The following is a 15,752-nucleotide window of genomic DNA, read 5'->3' as shown; positions in this document are numbered from 1 at the left end:
CTAAGAAAATTTATAATAAAAATTCGATCTGATAGATAGTTAGCTATCTAGATTCTAGGCTCGATACAAATCAGTCTGAAAATTCAACCAAAAGTATAACTGGCACCTCCAAATAATAACTTACTTACTTACTTACTTTTCTAAGATGGTGCTACAATGCTTTGTGAACTAGGGCCTTACCAAACAAACTTCTTCCTATAGCTCGGTAAATAGCAAGATGTCTCCAGTTACGCATAAGACTTTCGAGTTTCATTTTTGCTTATAGTATATTTCAGTTTGTAGTATTCAGGTGCAACGTTTTTAATATAACTTTCTTTTTAGCAAAGGATTTTTTCTTAGAACCTTTCTAGTTTTGATAAGACCGACTACTTCTCATAGAAAGCAGGAAAGCGGCTAACGTACCAATAAACTCTGAAGATTGACAAATGGATCGGAAATCCGAAAAAAGCCGAACTTTTTGATGAACCATCTTGTGAATGTTTTAGAACCATTTCTAACAAATAGGGCTTCAGATTCCTCCAAAGTTTGTTGATAGGAACGACGAAGTTGATGTAAAGTTCATTTGGTCAAGTTAAGAGAATAAGAAACACATCAAAAACTGAAATACTCTTGATAGCCTTCAAAAAACACTAATTTATAATAAACACCTGCCTTTAGCTAAGATATGTATTTTTAACACATCATCGGAAAGTTGCAGAATTCATTGTTATACCATAAGCAGATGTTACATTTTGCAGACAGAATGCAAACCAGTATCGCTGAGATTTTCGAAAAAACCCCTACTAAAAAAAATTTTAGCAAAATTATAAAAGAAATAATTATAATTCCGAACCATGAGTTTGGATTTAGAAAAAAACATTAAGTGTAAGATCAAGTACATCGAATAACAATAAATGAACAAGGATGCTTGGCCATATTCTTCAATGTTTCTCAAGCCTTTAACAAGCTACAACACTTGGGACTCGAGAACAAACTGCATAGGTGTCTTTCCAGTTAGTACTACGAAATACTGAAGTCGTATTCTAGAAACTAGCTTTTTAAAATCCGGCACCACCATAATCACTCGAAACTAAAGAAAATTGAAGCCGGTGTACAGGAAGTGTCCTAGAACCAACCTTATATCTTATTTATACAAGGGAAATGCCACAGCTATTAGGACCACCTTGCATTACAGAGCAATGTAATATTTAATAGGAAAGAAATCTGACCTATGTATCCAGAAAAAACAAATGATACATAAGCAAGTCCTTAAACTTGTTTGGACTTAGGCTTTCCAACTATGGAGCTTTTCTGATCTCGTTCTAATTTTTGTCTCAATTTTTTACCTACTTACCGCACTAAATTTGTATATATAAATTAAGACCACAACATCCAATTTTAACTGTTCCTCTAAGAAACCAATTAACCTACACTTTTCCCTCTAGACTTATTTAATAAATCGTTATTGCATGCGGTCAGAATGATAAATACTTTCTATACCTTTACCCCACCAAAAGTTTTTCATTATATTTTGCATAAGAGAATACGTTTATAGTCATCTACATTAAATTGCCGTGTAATCAGACCTTAATGTCCGTATACCTTCTCCTATACTCTACACGAATATATAACTTTGAGAGCACCTTTTATTATGATGATGATGAAAAATACATATATAAATCTACATCTTTATAATATTCATAAGTTAACATAGTTATATGGGTACCTACCTTTAATATAAGAACTTTCTTCTTAAACTTCTATACTTAATTCTCATAAAGCACGAAAATTCTTAGAAGTTCATTGTCAATCTTGTACTAGCAGAACTGTAGGTATATGTATATGTAGGTTGTTAAGTCTTATACAAGTTAGATATAAGAATATTAACCAAATTTCTTCATCTTCATCTTAACCTCATTCATCTCCATCTAATCTAACATCCCGTCCATCTTTTTGGATAAGCATAAGACCGTTTGTCATAATTAAAATGCATAAAAATATAATATTATCTATGTCTATATTTATGTATGCATATATAAAGATACTTCTTCTTCACGCATGCAAAAGATACACTTAGAAAAAAAGGAGATGTCAATAAAACTTTAAAAGTGAATTATTGGCTTTAACCCAACTCAAACATATGATACATGATTTTAGCCCAACCTAATAAAACTTAAACCAAAGAAACTCAAATCACCTTTTGCAAAATTGTAGCTCTATTTATTCCACGTATAACTTACCAAAGCGTTAAAAACCCTCTTTATTTGACTGAGTACAGTCGTCCTTTTGCATTACAACTCGGCAAAAAAAGGAGGTGCTGAATGCCTCCAGCCTTCGAAAGAAATAAGACTTAAATTATTATTTCCAGAAATAAATACATTTTACTTTTTTAACTATGCAGACTTTATTTCTTATAATTTGACGTTCTAAAACATGTTAAAAATTTAATCTTCAAACCTACGAACAGATTCTGAGATCCATTTGCGAATTACATTAACATCAATATAAACACCTGGGTATTCTATATAGCCACATCCAACTCCAAATGCAACAATACCAGCTAGACCACCATCGACCGTCAATGGGCCACCAGAATCACCTTCGCAAGAATCTTTTCTAAAGGCAGCAGCGCAAATGTTTTCCGATTTGATTTGTTTTCCATAACCGTAGGGCAAAGATGCACACTTTTCCTTGCTGATAATTCTTACCGAAGCAGCTCGTAATTGAACAGGCAATGAGGTTCCTTCAGATCGATTGGTGCCCCAACCACTTACCATAGCTTTGGTTCCATGAGCTGGAGTTTCTTCAACCAATTGAATCGCATTGATAGTTGATCCAAGAGAAAGTGGAGTTTCTAGCTTGATGACAGCGACATCGATTTTGGGATGGAAGACATAGTTTACAACATTGACAACAACTCCACCACTGATTCTGGAGCTAGATCCAGCACGAACTGTCAGTGAGCTGACAGGTTCACCGACAACACAATGACCAGATGTCAAAGCCACTTGCGGAGTTAACAAAGTTGCCCCGCATAAATGTTCCCCATCCAGCATCAGTGAAAGTTGATATGGGACTTCGCTGATGCTTATTTCCTTGCCACCAACAATTCGTCCATCCAGATGAGGACGACTTTCAGAAAGGGGTGATCCCAAGGCACAAGCGACCAATAAAACGAGTACTACAAACTTAAACATTTTGTTTTCTTCTGTACATATTCCATGTTTCGAATCGGGCTTTTATACTAATTATGAAAACCTCAAGACTAAAGATAACGAATGGTTAAGTGTTTTTATCAACTGAAGTGAGTATGAATAGATTAGGACTGTTTAAAAGGAAAATTTGCTGATATAGATCTTATGAGAAAATTAAAAAGTAATAATTCGAGCTTGCAGACAGTTAGCTATCTTGATAATAATCAGTCTGGCAATTTGAGCAAAAAAAATATAAGCAAAATCTTCAAATGCGGACCCAAGATTAAAGTTTGAGGTTTTCGACTCTTAGCTGTTTGTGATACGTGTATGGATAGTGGAAAGAATAGAAGCTGTTCAACGCTACTTTTTTAAACAAAATTTCGGCTAAAGTCTAAATTACGCTATTTACCTCATATCCGGTTTACTGCAAATATATGTGAGAAATTTAAAAGCTAAAGTGGACTTATTTACAAAACAGCATTATACTTTAGCAAATACTACCTACCTCACTGCACTGTAAGGCTTTATAACTAGGAAAGAAGAAAAACAGATCTCGAAAGAGCAATGAAATCAGATTCATGACCTAACTACAGTTGCTTTAATTTTGCGCTTATATATGTATATGTTGTCCGGCTGCAAGTACAGCAGCGCTTTAACTACTCCTTGAGCATAGGGCAGCAACAAGATCCTTCCACCTATACCGATTCACCGCAACTAACGTCAGCTGTGGCCACGATTAAATACCTTGAGACCAAGCCTCCATCAAAAATGATGACACCCAAGTTGTCTTTGGTCTTCCAACGCGTCTATTACCCTGGGGATTCCATTTGACGGATTGTTTTTATATATATATATACATGTCGTACGGTTTCCTCAGTCTATGGCCTATCCAACACCATTTCTATGTCCAGTTTCTGTCCGGTCCTATTCCACAGCTCAACGTTAGAAATGGTTTGCAGCCAACGGATCTTCAGAATAGAATGGTTAACAACAGCTTGTAGTCTGCTAGAGAGCATTTCTATGTTTCAGAAGCATATAACAGCACTGATTTGACGTTGGATTCGAAGAGTTTTAACTTGGTGCGTAGCGATATTTTGCTAGAGTTATACACAGAAGAAAGGATTCCAAATGCACTACGGGCTTGTTTACTCTACTGTTAACATCCAGGTCCGTTCTGCCATCGAGAGCTATAAAACTTCCCAGATAATTAAACTGTTCGACCTCCTCTATGGTCTCCTGCCTTAGAATAACTTGTGTGCCTTGGCCCGTGGGCATTACTTTGGTCTTATTTGTGTTACCAAAGAAAGGAAACCTCAAAAACTGTAATAACTGGCGCGGTATTAGAGTTCTGTCCGTTTTTCCGCAGTTAATGGCAACTATTATTCTCTAGAGGATTAAGTCCAGGATTCAGTCTACCCTCAATAGGCACTAATCGGGGTTATGCAGTGGTCGATGGTGCGTCGACCACATCAACACCTTGCGAATCATTCTCGAACAATCATCTGAATACCAATCACCGCTGTACCTAATGTTTGTAGATTTTGAGAAGGCGTTTGATCGGGTCAATCGTCAATGCATCTGGAGATCGCGAGGAGAAAATTGTCGCTGTTATTAAAGAATCGAACAACAACGCAAGGTGTTTTGTGTTGCACAATAGACAGCTTTCCGACTCCTTCGATGTGCGTCAAGGAGTGAGACAAGGAGATGTCTTGTCACCAATTCTGTTTTTGCTTGCGATTGACTATGTGATGACTCCCACGGTGGGTACAAATGAAAGACACGGTATCCAATGGAGTCTGTTTGGCAAGCTTAGCTAATATATTATGCTGACGATATATGTCTCATAGCTAACAACATGGCAGGCTTAAATAAGATGTATCATTTACTGCAATTCATTGGAGAGTTGGCTGGCTTAAGGATTAACAGAAATAATCTTGCGCTTAATCCTGCTTATTTAAATGAGCTCTGAAATGAGTTTAATATTTAAAGCCCGAATCGAAATTCTTTAGCTAAACCATTTATTACATGTCAGAAATGTCTTTACTAAAATTTAAACAGAAACTTCTATAAGAAAGTTCCATGCAACAAAAAACTACGAACAAAATTCCCAAAACCAAAAATCGTCAAACGAAAGTTTCAAAGGGAAATTTCAAATCTAAAATTTTATATACCTAAAAAATGCTTAGATCAAAATGCTCTGAATCCAAAGTACAGAAAACTTAATTCCAATACTTAAATTTCATGCCAAATTTCATAAAACGAACTAACCCTTAGAACCAAAATGGCTAAGATGAACTTCAAAACCTAGAATTCTTAAATCAAAAATTATTAAAACCTAAATCCTGCAGCTAAATTTCTAGAAATGCAAAATCTCAAAATCCATAAATATCAAGTCAACCAAATAAAAATCACAATCCAAAACTTTTTACGCAAATCAGATCGTAGGTGATCCCTAGCGGAACATTGGGCCTCAACAACTCCTTAGAGCCATCGTATTCGTTTTCCGCAAAGTGTTTGAGCTCCCTTCAGCTCTTTCCCAATCGTTTCCTTTTCGACTGTTCTACTCTGAGTTTTTGACTTAGTGGATTCATAGGCTGTCTAAAGCATTTATCTTATGCCCTGTCACTTGCAATTGCGTGTAATGCTGTCAATGAATTCCTGGCGTGTTGTCCTTTATAGTCCTTTATCAGATATACGATTGAGTCAGAAAATTGGTGAGATGTTTCGTAAAAACCTTTTAACGAAAGCCTGCAATTTCCTGTTAATCGTTGGTTTTATTTTCCAGGTGGTGCTTAATCTAGATGTTTCGGACATAATGTTGTCAGGTCTGTCTGATTTCACTTTAGACTTCAAACTCTTTTGACAACCAACCTCCTTACAAGACGTCACATTTGGACATATCGTAAATTGCCTTTATAATAGAGATGAGTTTATCTGATGTACCCAACATTCATAAAGCAAGCCAGATAAAAGCGTCTCAAAATTGATGAACAGCAGATGAAGTAGTGATAGATATTTTAAGATGTTGATGTGATCAATGCAGGAAAATCCAGCTTGTTTAGAGTCAAGTGTTACTTCAGGGTGTTTTTTTACACGTTCTAAGACAATCTTCGCTAAGATTTTGGCAACTGCAAGCAAAACGACAATGCCTTTCCAGTTTTCGTACTTCATGAGGTCTAAATTTGTAGGAAATGTGCTTTCACCTTCTAAGTTTGTTGTCATGAAATCTGACACAAGCGATCTCTTGGTTATTCTAGAGAGGGTTATGCTATCGCACCTTATTGGGACTTCTTCTGCTTCTTTAGTCAAAGCATTGGTGTATGATAATTTCACTACGTTTGACCTCTTTCATCTTTATGTGGTATAAGGATTCTAGCTCGTTTCTTTCTTCAGCTCAAGCAGCTACTAAATGAGCTTTGAACTGCTTCCTTTCGTTGATCTTTGTCTAAAGCCTCTTCCGATATACAAAGATTTTTCACAGCTCCACAATAATTGTCTATGGTTTGAGGTCTCGTTGCTGCCGATCGCTCTCAAATGTTCGGAAAAGTGAGTTTTTGACGAGTGGAACGGTAATTTAGCCTGTCCGTATTTAACTTAGGTATTTGAATATTTAAATTTGATCTCCTAACTGCAGCTGTACGTTAGTACCTCTTCTATTTCTGACACACAAGACACTGCTTGAGAAGCGTTGACTTACCACGAAGTGATCAAGTTGGTTGGAAGAATCTTGTCTATCCGTCAACCCACAGCTTATTTGTTGTGGCACGCTTTGTGCTCAAACATAGTCACAAATCACAAAACGATTAGCGTCGCAGAAATTCTTAAACTTCTTTTTTTTTGTTGCTACTGCCAACTCTATTCTTAACTAGATGACGTGTCTGAGCCCTTTGTTGTTATTGCCAACCTTAGCATTTAAGTCGTTCATTACCAATACGGGGTCTTCACGTGGTGAGGTTTTGTAGGTGACACTTAGCTGACTGTAGAAGCATTCTTTCTCTTCCTCAGGGGTGAATTTCGTTGGGGCTTGACAGCCCGGAGTCTGGCCTTCAAAATCTTACTGCTTTCTATGTAATCAGAATTTTGATAGCTGTTTCCGTTAGCAACAACCCAACTGAAGCTTCCCGAGAGCTCCCAAAACAGAAAAGCACAGTGTTACGAGTTGGAGACTTTAACTTGCCCGATCCCAACCATCGTCCTTCACAAGGCTTTTAGATTCTCATCTTTTACCGCATGAACTTTCTCACTAAAGTTGAACAAATCTGGCGTTGTATGGAACTTCGCTTCTTATATCTAACAATTGAGGTTCAGTTCTTCAAATTTCTCTGAGTGTAGTCTCCTTGTTTAATTTTTGTCAAAGCCCGTTCCTATCAATAAATTTAACCCAAAAAACTCTGACAGTATCACGACCATCGAGCCGAGAGGATGTCAACAAAAATAAACAACAAAGATGAAGAAAAAAACAAAAACGAAAATTTCGTCATGACAGTTAAAATAATGAAGTTCGTCCCTAATCCTTTGCGAGATGGTTAACACTTGAAACGTGTCCTTAATACAAATTATCGTTTAATGGAATTTTGTTTCTTCTTTTTTTTGTATATCGTATACCGGATACAAAAAAGGACCCAATGATGAACTTGAATTTCATTGTAGAGCACGAAAAGATTAGTACCTTATATGGCGGGTGTTTTGGGTCTAAGGCGCGCGTCGTCAGATGGAAGTTGACGGTGACAACAAACGGCTCGGCGGCGGCGGCGGGTTGCCAAAATGTTCTTTCATCACTTCCTTGCGAATAAGACTTGAAATTATTCATCTGTAAAAAGGACGATGAAGAGGATCTACTCGATGTCGATGATGTCGGTTTAATGATAACGATAGTGCTTGTTTGTTGCCCAATGAGCTCTCAACACGAGACTAGATTGAAGAGTCCTTGATGCACATTCCATGAAATGAAAATCTAGAGAATTGAAATAGGAGCACTATGTCTATGGCTGTATGAATGCAACCATCATCATCATCATCATCATCAGGGAAAGGCTTTTTGTGTCTTTCTGTCGCTTTCTCACTTGTGCCTAGTTGCCTCTGTGACCATTCGTCCTGATGTGATGTCCTTGAGGAGAAATTATTTGCGCTTACGATACGGTTGAAATAGTTTCAAGTGAAATACACTAAATCACTCAATTGCCTTCGACGAACGAACGAATGAAAAAAAGAACGAGAGTATTCAGACACATAACATTATTCCCGAGAAGAGTATTAAATTTTAATGTATTCTTTTTTTTTTTGTTTGGAATTTTTGAATTTTTTTTCGTATCCTGGAATGTTGAAGGATGTTCCTAACGAAAATAGTGCTAAGTCGTAATTTCGAGCTGAGGGTGAAGATTTAGGGGAGAAGGGTGGGAGCAGGAGGAGGGTAGGGAGGTATGTTATATGCTCATATATTTATTTACAAAAGAGTAATTCGAAATTCAGGTCGACTGGTTGGGATACCAGTGGGAGGGTATTTTAAGAGTGAGAGAGGGAAGGATATACGATGAAGGATGCTGATGGTTCCGCACGAAACTTCTTCATTCATACTCTGCTTCAGGTTTTCTTGCTTCTGCTCTGCTCACTAGCTGGCAGCAGGGAACTACTTCATTTTGCAAATTGCTTTCTGAATAGATGTCTCAATTTGGGTTAAGATACCTCGTCCTTCGTAAGACGTTCAACGTCTTCATCGCCGCTCGTCGTCCTTGCGTCTTCGTCGTCAACGTTGTCGTTGTCGTCGTTGTCGGTCGTCCTAGTCATTTGATTTTCTTATAGAGTGTTCAACGGAGTCGACATCATCGTCGCCGCCGCCGTTGACGTCCTTCTACTGTCGGTTTTTTTTTCTTTTTTGTCGTGAATGCACAGAGAACCGAGTAATATACAGGACCAACATAACACGAGCTTAAGAAGGTGGCAATATAGAGCGGCACCAGCTCCATATGGAAAGAAAGGGTGGAAAGGTACGTATACTGTGAGGTAATGGATGATGGGCGTCACTGCCAAATGGAAGGGATTGATTTGTTACAACTTCAAGTGGTGCTGCTTTGCTCGTTGTGATTACATCTTTTGATGGTTAAAGGGGTTTCACCTTGATGTGGTTGAATAAAATCGGAAGCACATCAATGTGATGAGTTTATGGGTTGTGGGTTCTTATACTAAAAACATATTCTTTATAACAATATTTTCCAAAAAGTAATGGCGGAGGTTAATGTGGTCCATTAAATTTTTGTTACTTTATATACGTTGTTGATAGGTATACCTTTTTATAAAGTGTTTTCATAGGTGGAAGCTTAAAAACGTGCAATTTTTCTAAAAATGGATAGTTTTTTGGATTACTTGAACTATTTTAATATCCTATTAGCTCTGGAGGAGGTTCTAAGGTTAACAATGTGGAAAACTTGGTTCGGTCCACCTATAATTTGGTTTCCAGAAACTTTCAGACTAAGATATGGAAACAAATTCTTCGAGAGAAGCCAGAGATGCAAGACTTTTGAAAGATAGTGTTGGCGTGGAAGGTCTGCACTTTCCTTTCAAGGGCGATGTTTAAGAAATCACATGGCAGAGTTAATCACAGCGGCTTGGAAAGCTCAGAATTTAAGACATCTACTCCAGAGGATTTCTTACATTTCAACTTAGGTATGGCAATCTTAACTTCGTCTAAGTCGCGCAAATCTGATTCTTCGCTTTCGTCATCTATATTGAATGGATCATAATCCCTGGCAGCGGAACTTGGTCCGTCATCGCATTTGTAAAATCTGCAAAAGTGGTCCTTTTATATCTTAAGCATTAACTGAGCTTCTGTTATGATGTTTCCACTTTCGTTTTGCAGCCTTCAATACTAGGTTTATGGACTTGTGAATTTCGTTTAACCTGCTCATAGAGCTTTCCAACTTTATTTCTGCTTCTGAATCTCTCAACAGCTTAGAAGGCATGCTTCTCTTAGTCTTTATTTTACCTTCTGAGAAGTCAGTGTTCCTCTCTTCTCTTCTGCTCGTGAGCAGCTCTTTTCCTTCTATGCTGCTATTCCTTATCTAACAATGACAGAGTCGACATCTCTGATTGCATCTTGAGCAAATTTTTGCATTGGTTCTCAATAAATTGTGCTAGTAGCAGATAAATTTGAAAGTGGTTATACTTGTTCGGTGAAGGAATTGGTTATATCTTGTAATTATAACTATTCAACGTCGTATCTTCTCGTGTTTTGACTTAGGTCTGGAAATCCGTCATCCAAATTACTACTTTGGCTACACTGAAGTAGTAGTCCGAGTCGATGCAGTTCGGAATTTTGATACGAAAGATAATGATGCACCTATACTTAAAGACTTGATGTCTAAGTCTGGCTTCAACTGCATCCAAATAGGCCGTTTTCCATCTTCTTGTATAAATTTTAAACAAGAAGATCCTCAAACTCATAATTGTCTACATACGTTGAGATTTTGAGCTTTTTTCCTATTTAATATTCATAGTTTCTAATCAAAAGACCCAGAAGTGCTAAATGAAGTAATCAGGTACTATTTTCTTTTTAAGACCAAGCTCAGCCAATTTTGAACCTCCACTTATGCTTTGAAATATATGAAGTTAGAAACTTCGAGAAATTTCTTCATTTTATTTATTTAAAAAATTTACAAAGTCATGATGGTTGTCAGGCCACATGATGCCATAAATCCAATTAAATTTCAAAAAATCACAAAAACCTAATCTGAAATTGATTGATTGATCATCAAAATTATGAAGAACTTTTTAATATATATTATAATAACATTTGGAATATAGATCTTGTGTTGAATATAGATGAGATAAGGGAGTCAAAGTATCCTCCCACTTTTTCATACAAAATATTTATTTAAAAGACCAATTCAAAGTGTTGTTTAAGAAATGAAATTCAATAAAGTAGGGGGCGTAGTTATTTATACAAAAGGGACAAATCTGAGCACTCAAAGGGCGTGGTTATTTTTATTTATACAAAACTTTTGATTAATGTTTATGATGTAACTATAAGAAGGTGATATACTTAATACACGCAGTGGGCGTGGTATTTTATTTAATAGGTTTCCTTTGCAAGTCTTCTGTTATTTTATATTATCTACAATTTTTTAGCTTCCAAAAACTTGTTGACTTTTAGTCAATATCACTTTGCTACAAAAATTATAATAAACCTTCTTAAATTTAGAACTTTCTACATTAAAGGCAGACTTAAAGTTTAAGTTGCCTTAATATTTATCAAATGAATATTTAAGAGTAAAATTTTCATCTTCTACGATGTATTTGAAGCTAATTCGTTTTCTAGCTGATAACGATCAATTTGCATCAGCTCCAAACTCCTATGAACACTCAACTATCAACTTGATATTAAAACACACAACTTGAACAAGTCATATCGATTACCCCTTGCAACCAACACCACCTGCTTGGGAACAACACGAATTAAACAATAAATTGTCTGATCATGACCGTTCGTATATCCTTAACATTATTGTTTTTAGCATCCCAAAGGACCTTTTAAACATCAATTACATCTCTTCCATTGAAGGTTTTTGAAAACATATCCATCTATTCACGTCAATCTTCTGTCAAGCTGATATAGTTACTTTTTCTCACTCCCTAGAAAAAGGTTGGTGTACTTGAACACAAAACACCATATCCATTTACACTTCCCTGATGTTTCTGCTTCTGAGCCTTATCCTTCCTTAGGTAGTTTTCGTCCTTCAAACAAAAATAAGAAAAAAGAAGAGAATGGAGGCGGTGGCGTTGAAACTCTTTTCTCACATCACACAAAAAACTTACTTTCGAAGTAAATCAGCTGAAAGCTTTGGCGGCTTTTAACCGAAATTGAAACAGAAATGGCAACCGAACTCAAACCTTGCCGCATATTCCAATTCCATATCCGTCTGCGTCTGTAAAACCAACCAAACCAAGCTCCAGCAGTAATCTCTTTCATTCACTGCCATAAATAAGTTCAATACTCTACGTCTACAGTTTATGCATCTACAACTCGTTCAGAGCTCCAGAACCAGATAAGCTCTTCGCCCGTCGTCGTCGTCTCCATGATTTTCCACAAACTCCCACTTAATAACAATCCTCTAGCCTCTAGCCTCCTCCATCCACTCATGGTCTGGTCATGGCTTCCAGGAGTCAGGTGGGACTAAAAGGAATGTATACGAGTATAAAGAAGGATGCAAACGAAATAACGCGTTTACTCAAGGCCTGCAACCCCAGCCCAGATCAGTCACACTGTCATGCTCGAGCTCGTGTTGTATATGGATAAGGATTTAGGGATTAGCAGAAGGATTACGTTCTCTGGTCAGAAAAACGTTACCGCACTTCTCTTATGGTTTGGGTATAGCTCTTAAAGTGATTTCGATTCGAGTTTTCGACTCAGAACTGTGGCAAACTACTATACGACTACTTTGAGGATGAGGATGATGGAGGACTACAAGTTGGCATAGGTACTCGTAGATAGATACAAAGTATGTGGGCTCTTCAGTTGTTGGAAAAATATTGATTCTGATGCCGGAGATTTATGATCTTTGCGGTGAAATATTGTTTGTGCCAATATGTACTCTTATAACGTGGACGTGAAAGGGAGTAGTGAAGAGGTACATATAGCCCCTTTGATGCCTGACCAAACAGCGCCACATAGTATTATCCTTTGGCAATCGACTGGTGTATACAGTGTCGATGATGTTGATGGCTTGAAAGAGTGTATAGACCGCAGGCAGAGGGTTCCACAAACCAACAAAACTCCCACCTCTCACAAAAGGGCAAATATGAAAGGGACATAACGTCGTGTCGTCGATGTCGATGTCGAAAACGACAACGATAACGAAATCCTTGAAGTACACACAAGTTAGAAAAATGAAAGAATTATTATTGGAAAAACGTAATATGGTTTGAATGGATGTTTTGTTGGTTTTTGGTTTTATCCTTTTGCTCTCCCGTTGCGTCGTCCTCGACGACGACGAAGTCTTTCGCTTTTGTTGGCCAAGGAACAAAAAAAAACAATTTAAGAAAACGAAGATTGTTCTGTGAAATAAGCCTTCAGACTTATTTTATGGATTGATTCTGCGAGTCATAGTTGAAAAATTCGTTTCACAGGGGATACGGACCTTGATTGTTCTTTATTATTATTATTTCTTTTTGCTTTCATTTTATACTTAGTCAAGATTGATGGGACCTTTACACGCAGCGATTCAATATACGTTTGTATACTCTTCGTATAAAGGTACCACATCATCGAGCGACCTACCATGTACTCCAACGCTTGTTTATAGATCTGATCCTTTTTAAGGGACTCTCGCTCTATGTTTGCTTTAAAATATGGTGCTAAAGCTAATATAATCCTTTGGGGCTTATGTACTCGTATACTGACATATATGAGTCCTACACCTACACAACTGTATAACAGCAATCCTTAAATTGATTTCGACTTTCGAATTTTTCGTTTCTGGATTTATGGGATAAGCAAAATGTTAAAGGTGATGAGATATGAAATCTTGAAAAGGGTTTTTATTTTTGTGTTTCTTCTTCGTATTTTACAGATTGCAACAAATTTCAAAATTGATAGTTAAGAATGATGTATGTGTTTACTTTTATGAGTTAACATGGGTTTCTATTCCTATCTCTCCCCAAAGGAACACGGAATAGAAGTTGAAATTTTTCTTGCTCGTGTAGAAGGAATTTTTTTCGGAAATCATAAATATTAGAAAAATGTTTCTTGAATCTTCAAAATTTTATTGGAATGCTTTTCATTAATAAAGAGAAATGTATGTATATGCTATATGAATTGTATAGAATTGAAAACAAATTAAGGCCAACAAAGATTTTTTAGATCAATATTCTTAGGGTCCATTAAAATACAATAATTTTAAAATTTATGAAAATATAAAATCTTGCAACTTCAAAAATTACAAAAAAAATGAATGACAAATATAGAAACTGAAAAAATTTTACATAAGCTTTTGACAAGTTTGTTGGAATGGCAGAAAACGCATGCTCACGTTACCCGTAAGGGTAATCTCAACAAGAATAGGCAATGTGTCATTGCTTATACTTATGTCAAAACCCGAATGAAATATTCATTTTGACAAAAAAAAAACATACATAGTTGTTGGGATAAATTTTACTTGATGATTTTTGATCTCAAGGTTTTGGTTTTTAAAATTTTGTTTTTGGAATTTTAGTGTTGGGCTTTGGTTTTCTAAACTTTGAACTAGAAGATTTTCATTCTCAGAATTTAAGAACTGCGAGTTTCGTTTTGCAGTTTTAAGATGTTAGAAAGTTTTGAATTAATTAATTTCTTTTTGAGGAATGTGATCTTTTTAAGGGCATTTGAAATTTTTGTTCCGTCTTTTGTTTTAAAAAAAAACAATTCTTCGGAAGTTGTTTTATGGACATTCGTTTTGTGATTTTGCTGTTTTGATTTCAATATCTATTATCTGCATATCTATGGATTAAATGTCTAAGTTTTGCGAATGTGAATTGTGGTTTTTAGTAATTTGGCAATGTATATACATGTCTTTGGGGATTTTGTTTGTTAGTTTTTAAATTTGTCTTGGGTTTTTAAACGTTTCAAATTTTGGTTATTGGGATTTTTGTCTTGAAGGTGTTTGGTTGGGATATATCTTTTTTTTCTTTTATTTTCGATATTTCGTGTTTAAATTTCGAATTTGTTTTCAAGATCTAACATTTTTTGATTTTGGTTTTGAAATTTCGCGTGAGGATTTTCGATCTTAGATTGCTGATTTTATTTATGGTTTATGGTTTTTGGTTGCAAGCAATTTTATTGTTGGAATTTTCTTTCGGGGTCTACGTATCTTTGATTTTGGATATTGGTGTTTACGAATTTCTAATATGAAATTCTTTTTTAAAATTTTGGTTTTAAGGAATTACGTGTATTTTGTATTACTGTTTTCAAAATTTTATTGTGGGACTTCGTTTAGTAGATATTGGATTTGGTTGTGGTATTTCGGTTTGTAGTACTAAGTTTTAAAATACCCAACGTGTTCCAAAAAATTGAATCAGAGACTTAAAGGCAAAAGATTGACATAATACTGATGGATTGTAGATAAAGTTACGAAAGGTCTTGGACTTCTTATTGCCTATAGTGTTTTTCTATGTATATCTGCTACATACTCGTATGTACTGTTTTTACTTTGAAATGTTTACAAACTTTTTATTTTGTGTTTTCAATGGAAATATCTGACCAAAGACTACAAGAAATCCACACAATCTATTTTTTTAAGTCTTCGATATTACAACTGATAACTTACAAGAGTACAAGCATTCGAAAGACCGAAGTTTAAGTGTAAATAAATTAGAATACAGCATAGATAAGAGACACAAGTTGTTAACGTTGTTTACCAAATTTGCTTTATCCAGTAATCTATAATTTTTGGACTTAGGTGGAAATGATAGCACAAATTATTTACATTAAGATTGTATGTTTGTTTTTCTTAACTTTTAATTTCCATACAATTTAAATTTCCTCAAAAAAACCTTAATCTAATTATTAGTCAAGTTTATTTGGAATTTTCGATTAATTTTTTTTTTCGTTTC

At 35.8% G+C, this 15,752-nt stretch overlaps 1 protein-coding gene across 1 annotated transcript; it reads right to left on the bottom strand.

Moving 5' to 3' along the window:
- Positions 1-2,397: 2,397 nt before the first annotated feature.
- LOC129952228 (trypsin beta-like) lies at positions 2,398-3,177 on the bottom strand. The gene has a single exon (XM_056064715.1). The coding sequence runs from the start codon at positions 3,174-3,176 to the stop codon at positions 2,424-2,426; it is 753 nt and encodes a 250-aa protein (XP_055920690.1). The 5' UTR covers position 3,177; the 3' UTR covers positions 2,398-2,423.
- Between the last annotated feature and the right edge of the window lie 12,575 nt (positions 3,178-15,752).

Source organism: Eupeodes corollae, chromosome 3, assembly GCF_945859685.1.
Source record: "Eupeodes corollae chromosome 3, idEupCoro1.1, whole genome shotgun sequence".
Classification (NCBI taxonomy): domain Eukaryota; kingdom Metazoa; phylum Arthropoda; class Insecta; order Diptera; family Syrphidae; genus Eupeodes; species Eupeodes corollae.
Note: the sequence above shows the minus strand (reverse complement) of the source record. Positions and strands in the feature narration are given on the sequence as shown.